The following is a 12,185-nucleotide window of genomic DNA, read 5'->3' as shown; positions in this document are numbered from 1 at the left end:
CACAGGTTTCTTTTGTTTTGTATTCTACATTGAGTCATAAGCATCCCTTCACTTCACAGTGTCCATTTAAGTCACTACTTAAATATCTGTTCTACTTAAAAGATACCCAAACTAAATTACTAAATGTAAGTGGATATGTTTAAGTTTGTACTGCATACATAAATTCCTCTATGTGTATGAGTGAAACTCAGTGAAGAGATCAATTAAAAAATATCTGAAGGGGATTGGGGCATAGTGCCAGACCCTGGATTTGACCCCTAGCACCACCATTCCAAAAAAGTGAACGACACTGGAAGCATGTATATGTGATTTAAAGCTATACCTGCAACTCTTATGTGTGGGTGGAGAGAATCCTCTCTCTCTCTCTCTCTCTCTCTCTCTCTCTCTCTCTCTCTCTCTGTGTGTGTGTGTGTGTGTGTGTAATGCTGGGGACCAAGCTTAGGGCTTTAGGCATGTTTAAGCAAGTGCTCTATTGATGAGCTATAGTCCCAGCACCTTAAGTACTTAGGTAGGATTTTAAGCCTGGGGGTGGGCAGTGTCCAGGAATGAGGCAGACAAGGCAGTTCCTGAACAGACTGGGATACAGCCCCCCTAGCCTGCCCAGGCTATCTTTTCTCTTTTGAGGTAAGTAAGGTCCCTTCTCTTTCAGGCTCTCTTTGTTAAAATATCTTGACTCTGGCTTCCAGGTCTGACCGACCTAGACTCTGAAAAGGAATGGATTTAAAACTGACAGCTTCTCTCCTTCCTGGAATTAAGACATAGTTTATCTTTTTTTTGAGGATAGTTTGAATCTTCCCTTTCCTCAGAGTATTTCCAAGTGTACGTGTTTGAAATGGACCTTCTTTTGGCTTTCAGTAAAAGTCCAAACACCAGAAAGTCTTGATAGAATGTTCTGGATTAAAGAAAGTGAGACAAGAAGAAGACTCAATTTATAAAGCCACAGACCTAATGGGAATGAGTGTGTATTTACTCCCAATTCCCATCTAGTCATTTAGGACAAAGGATGGACTGAGACCTGCATCAATTTACTGTCCACTTCAATCTGGGCTCTGGCTCAGATCCCGCTTAGGTCACAGAGACAAACGTACAGTGTCCCTTGTCAACCGGTCTCTGAGGATGTTGCTCCCCAGAATTACTAACTTTAAGGACGGATCTCAACAGAAGCTATGTTCCCGCTACCTTGCACCTCCTACCCTATATGCAGCGTTCTCCCAAGTAGAGTGAAGTCTCTTCCGAATCACACAGCCACCAGCGAAGGAGCGGGAACCAAATATAAAGAAACTAAAATCTCGGATAACCTGATTTTGTCTACCTAAGTGTCATACAGCGGGGAAAGAATGAACCAAAACTAAAAAGCTGTTGTGCATTGGCCGGGAATCGAACCCGGGCCTCCCGCGTGGCAGGCGAGAATTCTACCACTGAACCACCAATGCTGCCGGTAGGTGACGGCTGGCAGCACTGCTTCTTCACCTCTGTTCAATTTCAGGATGTGTTTCATAAACAGCTATGCTGCCTCTTTAACCTGCAGTTTCGAAAATGTTTGTTTTCGTGCTCCAAGAAAAACATTTTTTAATACCTAAAAGACAACAACTTAAACACTGTTTTAAGGCTGTAGCTCTATTTGCCTGGGACTTTTCCAAGCCACGAAACTCTCACGCGCCCTCTAAGGCGGTTCCCAAGCTTGCGCGCCAGGAGAATCTGCTTCCAACCAATATCAGGGAGGACTAGTCCGGGAAGTTACTGCCTTAACTGGTTTCTGCCACAGCTAAGCGCCTTTAGAACCAACCGGGAGAAGCTGGAACTTTCCCAGTGTTTCTTTTTGGCAGCTCTGAGTCAGGAGCCAATGGGACCGACTAGCCCCGCTCCGCCCTGCTTTGCTCCCCGAATCTGCTGGAACCTTCTCCCCGAGTCAGCGCGGCGCCTCCCTGCTGAGTCAGCCCGGCCGGGCTGGGACCGGGAGGCTCTCGACTGGCGGAGAAGGTGAGGGAAGGTTCGTGGCAGCGGGGGAGGGAGGTCCCTCGCAACGAGATAAAAAGCCAGTGGAAGCGGAGCTGAGTAGATCCCAACTGGACTGGCTAGAGAGAAACAGAAGGACAGAACTGCCGAGCGACCCTCCACGGCTAAGCAGCACTAACTTCCGCAGCCTTGTGCATCGGACTTTGTATCCAACTTCTCCAAGGAGCTCGAGAAGCCATAGCCATGTCCACTCCAAGAGAAGTGGTAATCGGCATCGATCTGGGCACCACGTACTCGTGCGTGGGTGTGTTCCAGCAAGGCCGGGTGGAGATCCTTGCCAACGACCAGGGCAACCGCACCACTCCCAGCTACGTCGCCTTTACAGACACCGAGCGGCTGGTAGGCGACCCTGCCAAGAGTCAGGCAGCCTTGAACCCGCACAACACGGTGTTCGATGCCAAGCGGCTGATAGGGCGCAAGTTCTCTGACGCTACTGTACAGTCAGACATGAAGCACTGGCCCTTCCAGGTAGTGAATGAGGGCAATAAGCCCAAAGTACGGGTGTCCTACCGCGGGGAAGACAAGTCATTCTACCCCGAGGAGATCTCGTCCATGGTGCTGAGCAAGATGAAGGAGACAGCTGAGACATACCTGGGACAGCCTGTGAGGCACGCTGTGATCACGGTGCCTGCCTATTTCAATGACTCTCAGCGCCAGGCCACCAAGGACGCAGGTGCCATCGCAGGGCTCAATGTACTCAGGATTATCAACGAGCCCACTGCAGCAGCCATCGCGTATGGGCTGGACCGGCGGGGAGCCGGAGAGCGCAATGTGCTCATTTTTGACTTGGGTGGAGGCACCTTCGACGTTTCTGTCCTCACTATCGACTCAGGTGTCTTTGAAGTGAGGGCCACGGCTGGAGACACTCACCTGGGTGGAGAGGACTTCGACAACCGTCTGGTAACCCACTTCGTGGAGGAGTTCCGGCGGAAGCATGGGAAGGATGTGAGCGGGAACAAGCGGTCCCTTCGCCGATTACGCACTGCCTGTGAGCGAGCCAAGCGCACCTTGTCCTCCAGTACCCAGGCCACCCTGGAGATTGACTCTCTGTTCGAGGGTGTGGACTTCTACACATCCATAACTCGTGCCCGCTTTGAGGAATTGTGCTCAGATCTCTTCCGCAGCACCCTGGAGCCGGTGGAGAAGGCCCTAAGGGATGCCAAGCTAGACAAGGCCCAAATCCATGATGTCATCCTGGTGGGTGGTTCCACCCGCATCCCTAAGGTTCAGAAGCTGCTGCAGGATTTCTTCAATGGCAAGGAGCTGAACAAGAGCATCAACCCTGATGAGGCTGTGGCCTATGGGGCTGCTGTGCAGGCAGCAGTGTTGATGGGGGACACGTGTGAGAAAGTGCAGGATCTCCTGCTGCTCGATGTGGCTCCCCTGTCCCTGGGACTGGAGACAGCAGGTGGTGTGATGACTACATTAATACAAAGGAATGCCACTATCCCCACCAAACAGACCCAGACCTTCACCACCTACTCTGATCATCAGCCTGGAGTCCTCATCCAGGTGTATGAGGGTGAGAGGGCCATGACCAGGGACAACAACCTGTTGGGGCGTTTTGAACTCAGTGGCATCCCTCCTGCACCACGTGGAGTCCCTCAGATTGAAGTGACCTTTGACATTGATGCCAATGGCATCCTAAGTGTGACAGCCACTGACAGGAGCACAGGAAAGGCTAACAAGATCACCATCACCAATGACAAGGGCCGGCTGAGTAAGGAGGAGGTAGATAGGATGATTCGTGAGGCAGAACAGTACAAAGCTGAGGATGATGCTCAGAGGTGCAGAGTGACTGCCAAAAACTCCTTGGAGGCCTATGTTTTTCATGTAAAGGGCACCTTGCAAGAAGAAAGTCTTAGTGACAAGATTCTTGAAGAGGACAAGCACAAAGTTCAAGACAAGTGTCAGGAAGTCCTTGCCTGGTTGGAGCACAACCAGTTGGCAGAGAAGGAGGAATATGAGCATCAGAAGAGGGAACTGGAGCAAATTTGTCACCCCATCTTTTCTAGGCTCTACGGAGGGCCTGGTATCCCTGGGGGCAGTAGTTGTGGGGCTCAAGCCCGACAGGGGAGGCCCAATACCGGCCCCATCATTGAGGAGGTAGATTGAATGACCCTCATGATAAGTCAGCTGTTACGGTAAAGCCAGGGTTTATGGGCCCTCGAAGCTATCTTCTATGATCCTGCCTTGAAACTTCAGTGGGTGAGGGAGTGTCTTCCCCCACAAATGGGGAACTTTCTTCTCAATATGTTTTATAACTGAGGTATTTGTCATTTGACTTTTAAACTCTCTTTTCTCATTTCAAACAGGCAGAAGTCGTCATTACTAACATTTGTGTGACTCATTAACATTGTTTTTACCTACAGTTTATGTAGTTTATTATCTGCATGTATGGATTTTGTTATGGGAAAAATAGTTGTAGATCTAAATAAACTTTTAAAATTCCTTGGTTTTCTTTCCTACCAATTTTCTACATGATGGAGCTTGGGTTCTGAAGCAGGAGATGTTAGGGCAGGTGCTGAAGGCCAGATGCAAGGAGAATTCACAAGGTTGAGTATGAAACTTCTCTATAAGGGAAAATAGAATAAGAGGAAGAGTGTGAGGCAGAAACATTAAAACAATACTGAAATTTAAGTGCTGACAGAGAACTGTGTTGTTCAGGAAAAGTAAAGGAGACAGAGTTGAAAAGGCAGAGACTGGATAGAAACTTAAGTACTGGCAAGGTTCTCATATGTGACCCTAAGAATTAAATATAAATTCTATTGGCATAACAGTGGTCCCCTTTATGTTTTGAATATGGCCCTTGCTGCTCTGCCACTGTGACTTGTTTTTAAAATGAACATTTTTCTTTCTCTTCCTCTCTCCCTGCTCCTCCCTAATCTCAGGGGAAATGGGATTACCTTTCTTCCCCATCCTAGGCAGAGTTCTTGAGCACACACCCACCAAAGAAACAAGTAATTCTGACTTTGGGGATGGCATCAGAAGATTACAGAAATGACTATCTCCCAAATTAACAAGTGTATTAGAATTCCGGACAGAAAACATGTGGAATGTAGCCTGTGAGTCACCTCTTTAAAAGCCCCCTGTTCCTGCTGATGGGCAGAATCACAGCCTTTGGGACAGGAGTCCTCTGTGTTTCTCCTTTGCTAGCAAAGCAATACATCTTTTTTCTTTTTCTCAAAATCATATCCGAGTTATTGGCTTGGCATCAAGGATAAGGCCAAGCTTTCAGTAACATTGGGAGCTTAGTTTAGTTTGTCAGTCTATGTAGTAATAGCACTGACAAATATTTCACTTTACCCTATTTTTTTTTTTTTTTGAAACACCAAGTCTTGGACTCTGGAGTATATTGTGGGAGGCTGACATAGCATGTGACCAGCGTTTGCCTCCCCTTTTGATAGGTGTGGCACTGTCTGTCACCTTGTGATCTGATTGCTTAGGTAACCAAAGATAGTAGCCCCCATCTTTAGGGTTGAGAAAATGCAAGTGTGTCTTGTGCATGGGTGTGCCTTCCTACATCCCTATGGGTTGAGCTACACTAACCTGTTCCTTTGTGATATTCCCCCTTTCCCTGTTTGGGATAGAATGTTCCATGGACATGCCCTTTTTGTGTCCCCTTCCCTTACTCTGCCTTTGGGTGTGGCCTTCCTAGATGTCAGTCAACCTGCTGGCAGCAGACATTATGAAAACACAGTACCCTGAAACCTGGCCTCTTGCCTCATTTGAATGGCTTCTCCTCAATAAAAGGGGTCAGCATGAGCAGGCTCACTCTCTTTCTGCAGACCCTTAAGGCCAGAGGAGCCGTCACAGCACCCCCAAATATAAAAGTATTTCTGTCTCTTGTATGGTTATTTCGTGTGGCCCAGTTCCCCTGGAGTGACCCCTGAGTGTTCATCGAATGCAACATGGCAGTATATGTTAGAATAGGTCTGGGGAATGATTGATCTTAGCTATGTGAAAGAAATAAGTATGCTTATTAGACAATTCTAATCAAGTCACTTTACCCATTTTTTTTTTTAAACAAAACCTCAAGTCTTGGACTCTGGAGTATATTGTGGGAGGCCAACAATTAGACAATTCTAATCACATCACTATCTGGTTTCTACTGATATTAGTGTATTCAAAAGCTCGGTTCTTGTCTCCCATGTCAATCCAATAACGAGGACACCGTTTTGAGTAAAAGGAAAAAGAAGGTTTATTGCTTTGATTGCAAAAGAGAAACACAGGGGACTCCTGTCCCAAAGGCTGTGATTCTGCCCATCAGCAGGAACAGGGGGCTTTTAAAGAGATGACTCAAAGGCTACATTCCACATGGTGTTGTAATTCCCTTGTTACTTTGGGAGATAGTCATTTATGAAATCTTCTGTTACCATCCCCAGAGTCTGGATTGCTTCATTCCTATGGTGAGTGTGTACTCAGGGACAGATAACTCTGCTTAGGATGGGGAAGAAAGGTAATTCTATTTCCCCTGAGATTAGGGAGGAACAGGAAGAGAGGAAGAGAAAGAAACATGTCCATTTAAAAAAATAAGTCACATTGGCAGAGCAGCAAGGACTATATTCAAAGCATAAAGTGGACTACTGTTACACAATGTGGCATTTAACATCATGTCTCCTAAAGTCCCTATAATCTGTGAGTTTCTCAGTCATCTATTGTTTTTCATGACCTTAATACTTTTGAAGACTACTAGTTAGGTATTTTGTAGCTTGCCCCTTAATTTGGGTTTGTTTGATATTTTTTCAGATCTGACTGAGGCTTTAGGGGAAGAATATACTACTGAAGTGAAGTGTCCAGTCATCACATTAAATTGAGACTGCATAGTATCACTGTCACTAGTCACTGGCATTACTAACCTTGAACACTTGGTTAATGGTAACCTTGAATAGCTTTGTTTAAAAACTACCTTTTAAAATTTTTGGAAACATGTCTCTTATGTATGCATTATGAGGTTCCTAAAACACACACAGTGCTTAATTTAACTTTGTACCTTCTTTTCAAAGTACAGAGTCTGACACATTGTAAATACTTAAATGACACTAAGTCAAAGATGACCTAGTGAGAAGCAAGGGAAAGGGTATTTCACCTTGAAGATCAACCTGTGCAAAGTCATGTAGATTATACCAGTTCTGAAATTTTAATATACATTTGAATCAGCTGAGGGAATATTACAAAATACAAATTAAGTAGACCTTTTTTTTTCTTTTCCAAATGAAAAAAAAAATAAGTATGTCTGAGGTGAGACCTGAAATCTGCCTTTTTGATGAGTTCTAGGCTATTTCAATTCTACATCCATTTTACTAGGAAGCAAACTAAGGCTCAGAAGTGTCCAATGCTTTCCCCAAGGTCACAGTCTATTAAAATAACAGTTATGCTTGGCAAACTTCCATTAATCAAGCTAAAGATCCTTATATCTTGGCCCTTATGAACTTCTTACATTCTGCTTCTTTTTCTTAACAGCGCTTTTCTCTTCCTAAAAGGACAGAACTTTTTTTTTTTTCCATACAGTTTCTCCCAAATCAGAAAGTGGTTTATTTTTGAAATTGTAGAAAAAGGATTTCTTGAAGCAACTAATTCCATGAGTTTATTTTTCCTATTACTTCTCCATTTGATCTAGTGATCTCTTTTCCTGGTATGAAATAGGTAACCTATTGAATTAAATTGGTGGGTGTGGGCAAAGTGGAGAAACATAAGAATCTCATGTTCACCAAAGTTTGACACCATTGCCCTAGCATTAATAGACTTGAGGTAATTACAATTAATAATTAATTTGCTATAGCAAATGATGGGCTTTTCTTTGTTTAGTCACTTGTTCAGTCAAAAGAGATTGATATAGTTGCCTTCCTCAGGGTGCTTGACATAGAAAGATCTCAATACATTGTTGTTGGATGAAGGAAGGGATAAACGGGCACAGGAAAATTGGTGTCTTAAAGTTAAAAAAAAAAAAAAAAGAATATTCTTCCTCATTAGGCAGATTTAGATCTTAATTGCAACTGCAAATTTAACAGTCTTCTGCATATAATACAGAAAAGTAGATTCACCTCTACATTTGCAACAAAGCACAAATAATCTTCGTATGGGTAAACATGTAAGATTTTTTTAAAAAGTATATATCAACACTATTTTCTCCAGAAAATAACTGTTAATCATTTGGTAGAGAAAGAAAGTTGCAGAGCCAAAATGCTCCTTTGTCAGAAGTGGGATTCGAACCCACGCCTCCAGGGGAGACTGCGACCTGAACGCAGCGCCTTAGACCGCTCGGCCATCCTGACACACGGCCAGAGGTTTACTTTATTTTCCTTTAAGTTTATCATTATGGAGCATTATGCAACATCATATTAATGTTTATTTATCGTTTCAAATAAAAATTTGATTCTCCCTGCACCCCTTTCTTTGCAAAGCAGCAAAAATAAAACTGTTACTAACAGCTCTTTCCAACTTCCTCACAGCCTTAAACCTTGAAGTTCCATTTTCCCTGGCGCTCCTGTCCTCTAGAGAAGCAGAGTCAGGCCAGTCGTGAATCTAGTATCTGTTTCCCCAGCACCTTCCGCCCCAAATGTCTGTTGCCAAATCCGACAGCAGGTGGATCCAGTATCGAGTCTCAGGGAACTGGGAACATCCGGCTGTAAGGCTAACAGGGCTGAGATGAGGCGGGGGAAATAACTGCCGTGGAGCTAAGCCCTGGCTTTTTCATTCAACCTTGGCGTCCGAGGCTCCGGCACTGGGTGGCTTCTGTATTCCCGCCTCAGAGTCAGGGCGCAATTTAAGACCTTTGACAAATTTTAAACCTCTATTTCTCTTATAAATATAATTCCAAAGGTGACTCCTCGGAGCGTTGGTGGTATAGTGGTGAGCATAGCTGCCTTCCAAGCAGTTGACCCGGGTTCGATTCCCGGCCAACGCAGAGTAACTCATTCATTTTAGATGCTTGTTGCATTTTATACCTGACACTAGAAACTGCAGTTTATGTCTCACTGTCTCTAGTTTTGATACTTCCCAGTACTCAGGAATCTTTGTGATCTTCTGGATTCTGGGATCTCATGCTTGAATCTCACACTCGGAAAGGAATTCCTCTGCAAAGTTCAGATGATAGCCAAAAACACATGGGCAGTGTGAAATTGGCGGGTTCATTTAAGACATCGAATTTTCAAATTTACTTTTAATTTATAAATTAATTGAAAGAATACATTAATAAATGAAGTTCCTAAATAAGTAGAACTTCTTAAACGGATACTCACCACAGCTATTTAAAGTTTAAGTATTTGGCGGGAAACAGGTATATGCCCCTTATTTTTCAATTGTAAATTTTATGGAATGTAAATACCTATAGATTCCCTATGAATGACATATGATTTTGCCTCTTTTACTGCACTACATGGATCAGGACGGTGAAAAACTATGCCAGCCACCGGCAACTTTTCGAAGGTTCAGTATAGTTTAGGACTTTCATAAATAGTGATTTTGAAAGTAGGAGAGCAGTAGTCCTCCTCGTTAGTATAGTGGTGAGTATCCCCGCCTGTCACGCGGGAGACCGGGGTTCGATTCCCCGACGGGGAGACTTCAGCATATTTTTTTTCATCCCCTCTGTAAGTATATCATTCTTAAAATAACTTTAAAATTTAGGTTTCAAAATTATGTTCTGTAGCCAATTCTTGTATTAATCCTAGAAGCGAGTTTCCATACCTGTCATTGGATGAGCCTGTCACTCATTTTTACTGTCTTCCATTCCCAGAACTTTCTGCTGCCCACAGGAAGATCCTCCTGGGGTTCAGGCTGTGCCTTAAGTCTTGGCCTCTGGACTCCCACCTTTCCTCTTGCTATCCCCTGCACCAATAGGAGGAGCTCCTGCGTATGTAGCTCTTGAGCAGTAGCCAGCTCCCCAGTTCTCTTGTCCGCACTTTTTCCTGTGCCCTACTGCATGAAGGTCTGTAGACTTGTAAAACAACCAAGAAACAAACTACAAGTTATAGGGAATAACAAAGATTTCGTGCTCAAATCAAGCAAAGAAAGGAGCAAATCAAGCACGGAAAGACAATAGGGAGACCTGGGTTTTTGTTTTGTTTGTTGCTGCTGTTTTTACTCACTAAGGAAGAGCTTGCATTTGGCAAATAAATCATTTAACTTCTGTGAAATTCTGATTTTTCACCTGTTAAAAGGAGGAGCATTCCAAACTCTACTTTGAGTGGGAGTCTTCCAGATCCTTTGTGAAGTACATAGGCAATTAGGCCCCAGGGAGGGAACTTCCCTTACAGTTCCCCTACCGGCCAGCGGTCCTGCCCGCCCCAAATTAACCCCGGCGCCAAAACTCCTCCTACGACCTAGCCTGGCCAGCCAAAAAGCCCGCCAAAAGTTAAGTAACTCCTCCCACGACCTGGCTCTCCAGACCGTTGAGGTGTCCCACCGCCCTTCCCCTGTGCCCAGAAGATGAAGATGTTCCCCTCTGGTGCTGAATAAAGCATTGCTGGTCCACCAGGTCTGCCTCCATTTTCTTTTTCTTTTTGTATTCTCTTTCATGTGCTTTCACTTTGTAGCTCTAAAGTCCTTTGAAGTAGAACCCTGCAGGAAGAGTGTGATTTTTAATTGACATATTTTGAATCTCAACTCTCCCACTTAACTAGCCCTTTGACTTCGAGCCAATTGTTCAAACTTTCTGAGCCTGTTTCATCGTTTAATGTATATATTAAAAAGGTATTTATTCTGATAAAGAATAATTAAGAATAATTCTATATTTTATTCCAAATGGTTGTTTTGAGGATGAAAGATAATATGTGTAAAAATATATGGTATATAGTATAGGCTCATTTTTTTAAAAAAAGGTTTCCTGAATAGGTAATACATAGTACTGATACTGCAGGTTATTGGGGGTGGATTCTGCTTCCCCACATGTTGAAGTCTGAACATTAGAGAAGCATATGGAGGCAAGCATATAAAGCAGGGTTTATTTTAAAAGGGGTAACATAGGCTTCTTCCGGGAGGGAGAAGGGGGCCATAGCTGGTATCCTGGTATGCCAAGAAGCGAGTTGTTCTGCCCTTTTTACTTGTCCTAGGCTTCCTTTGTTCTCCTGCCCTCTTCCCCTTATCTTTCTCCTTCCTGAGTACTTGACTGGGCCTTGGACTAGGCCCAGGAATGCTTGGTGGGACAGCCTAAATAAAGGTGGGAAATTGATGGGCTGAAGGGGGAAGGGCAGGATGGTGCTGCCCAGGTCACATTATTTAACAACTTTATAGCTCCCTGTAGGGAGGGGCAACTCCTGGACCGGTTACCTTAGCAACAGGTTGGAGCAAGGGCAAGTTCTTGATAAGGGAGCAGGAAGGGCTCTGAAGGAATTAACTGTCCCTCAGGGGACAGTCTCTCCAACTCGTAGAAATTCACTCAAATTGTCCTGACTTGACCTACCTATCTATACTGACTGCCTGCCTAATTCTGGCTTCAGTACTTGCAGAAAATATGGGGAATTGGGCGGAGGAGGTAATTCAGTGGTAGAGTGCTTGCCTGACACCATTAAGTCTCTGGGTTCAGCACTGAAAAGAAAAAGAAAAATCACACAGGTATAAAATAAATGAATTACTAACAAATGAAAGGCACCCACCTCCCAAGGGCACAGCGGCATACACCCATATTCAGCTCAGGAGGCTGAGGCAGAAGGATTTTGAAATCAAAGCAAGCTTGAGCAACTTCTCTTAAGTCCTGACTCCAAATAAAAGGGGCTGGGAATGTGGCTCAGTGGTTAGGCACCCTTTGGGTTCAATCCCCTGTACAAAAAAAAGATGGATATATATATAGAGAGAGATAGATAGATAGATATAGATAGACATCTATATATCTATCATCAGAAAACTCCTCTTTATGCTTTGTTTTTATATCTCTTTGATATTTGGGGTCAGAGGTGGTGTGTTTTAAATGGAAAGTTGGAATCATACTATGCATATTGTTTGTTTTTTAATAGACTTTATTCTTTTAGAGCAGTTTTAGGTTCATAGTGAACTTTTAAGGAGAATACAGAGATTTCCCAAACACTCCTTATCCTTAATATACATGGTCTCCACCATTATTAATATTCCCCACCAGAGTAGTCATTTGTTACAGTTGATAAATCTACATTGATAGATCATAATTATCCAAAGGCAACATTGTTTATATTAGGATTCACTTGGTGTCCTATATT

At 43.9% G+C, this 12,185-nt stretch overlaps 1 protein-coding gene and 4 non-coding genes across 5 annotated transcripts; 3 read left to right on the top strand and 2 right to left on the bottom strand.

Moving 5' to 3' along the window:
- Nucleotides 1-1,362: 1,362 nt before the first annotated feature.
- On the bottom strand, nucleotides 1,363-1,433 carry Trnag-gcc (transfer RNA glycine (anticodon GCC)). Its single transcript has one exon. It is a non-coding gene; the product is annotated as a tRNA-Gly (tRNA).
- Nucleotides 1,434-1,682: 249 nt separating this feature from the next.
- Nucleotides 1,683-4,467, top strand: Hspa6 (heat shock protein family A (Hsp70) member 6). Its single transcript, XM_005342540.5, has one exon. The coding sequence runs from the start codon at nucleotides 2,200-2,202 to the stop codon at nucleotides 4,129-4,131; it is 1,932 nt and encodes a 643-aa protein (XP_005342597.2). The 5' UTR covers nucleotides 1,683-2,199; the 3' UTR covers nucleotides 4,132-4,467.
- Nucleotides 4,468-8,208: 3,741 nt separating this feature from the next.
- On the bottom strand, nucleotides 8,209-8,291 carry Trnal-cag (transfer RNA leucine (anticodon CAG)). The gene has a single exon. It is a non-coding gene; the product is annotated as a tRNA-Leu (tRNA).
- Nucleotides 8,292-8,851: 560 nt separating this feature from the next.
- Nucleotides 8,852-8,923, top strand: Trnag-ucc (transfer RNA glycine (anticodon UCC)). Its single transcript has one exon. It is a non-coding gene; the product is annotated as a tRNA-Gly (tRNA).
- Nucleotides 8,924-9,504: 581 nt separating this feature from the next.
- On the top strand, nucleotides 9,505-9,576 carry Trnad-guc (transfer RNA aspartic acid (anticodon GUC)). Its single transcript has one exon. It is a non-coding gene; the product is annotated as a tRNA-Asp (tRNA).
- The last annotated feature ends 2,609 nt before the right edge of the window (nucleotides 9,577-12,185 follow it).

The sequence above is a fragment of the Ictidomys tridecemlineatus genome, chromosome 11, assembly GCF_052094955.1.
Source record: "Ictidomys tridecemlineatus isolate mIctTri1 chromosome 11, mIctTri1.hap1, whole genome shotgun sequence".
Lineage (NCBI taxonomy): Eukaryota > Metazoa > Chordata > Mammalia > Rodentia > Sciuridae > Ictidomys > Ictidomys tridecemlineatus.
The sequence above is the reverse complement of the archived record's forward strand: the minus strand, read 5'-3'. Positions and strand labels throughout refer to the sequence as shown.

Bases quoted from the DNA above. Each gene is read 5' to 3' on its own strand.
- Hspa6 (XM_005342540.5), top strand. From the start codon at position 2,200: ATGTCCACTCCAAGAGAAGTGGTAATCGGCATCGATCTGGGCACCACG.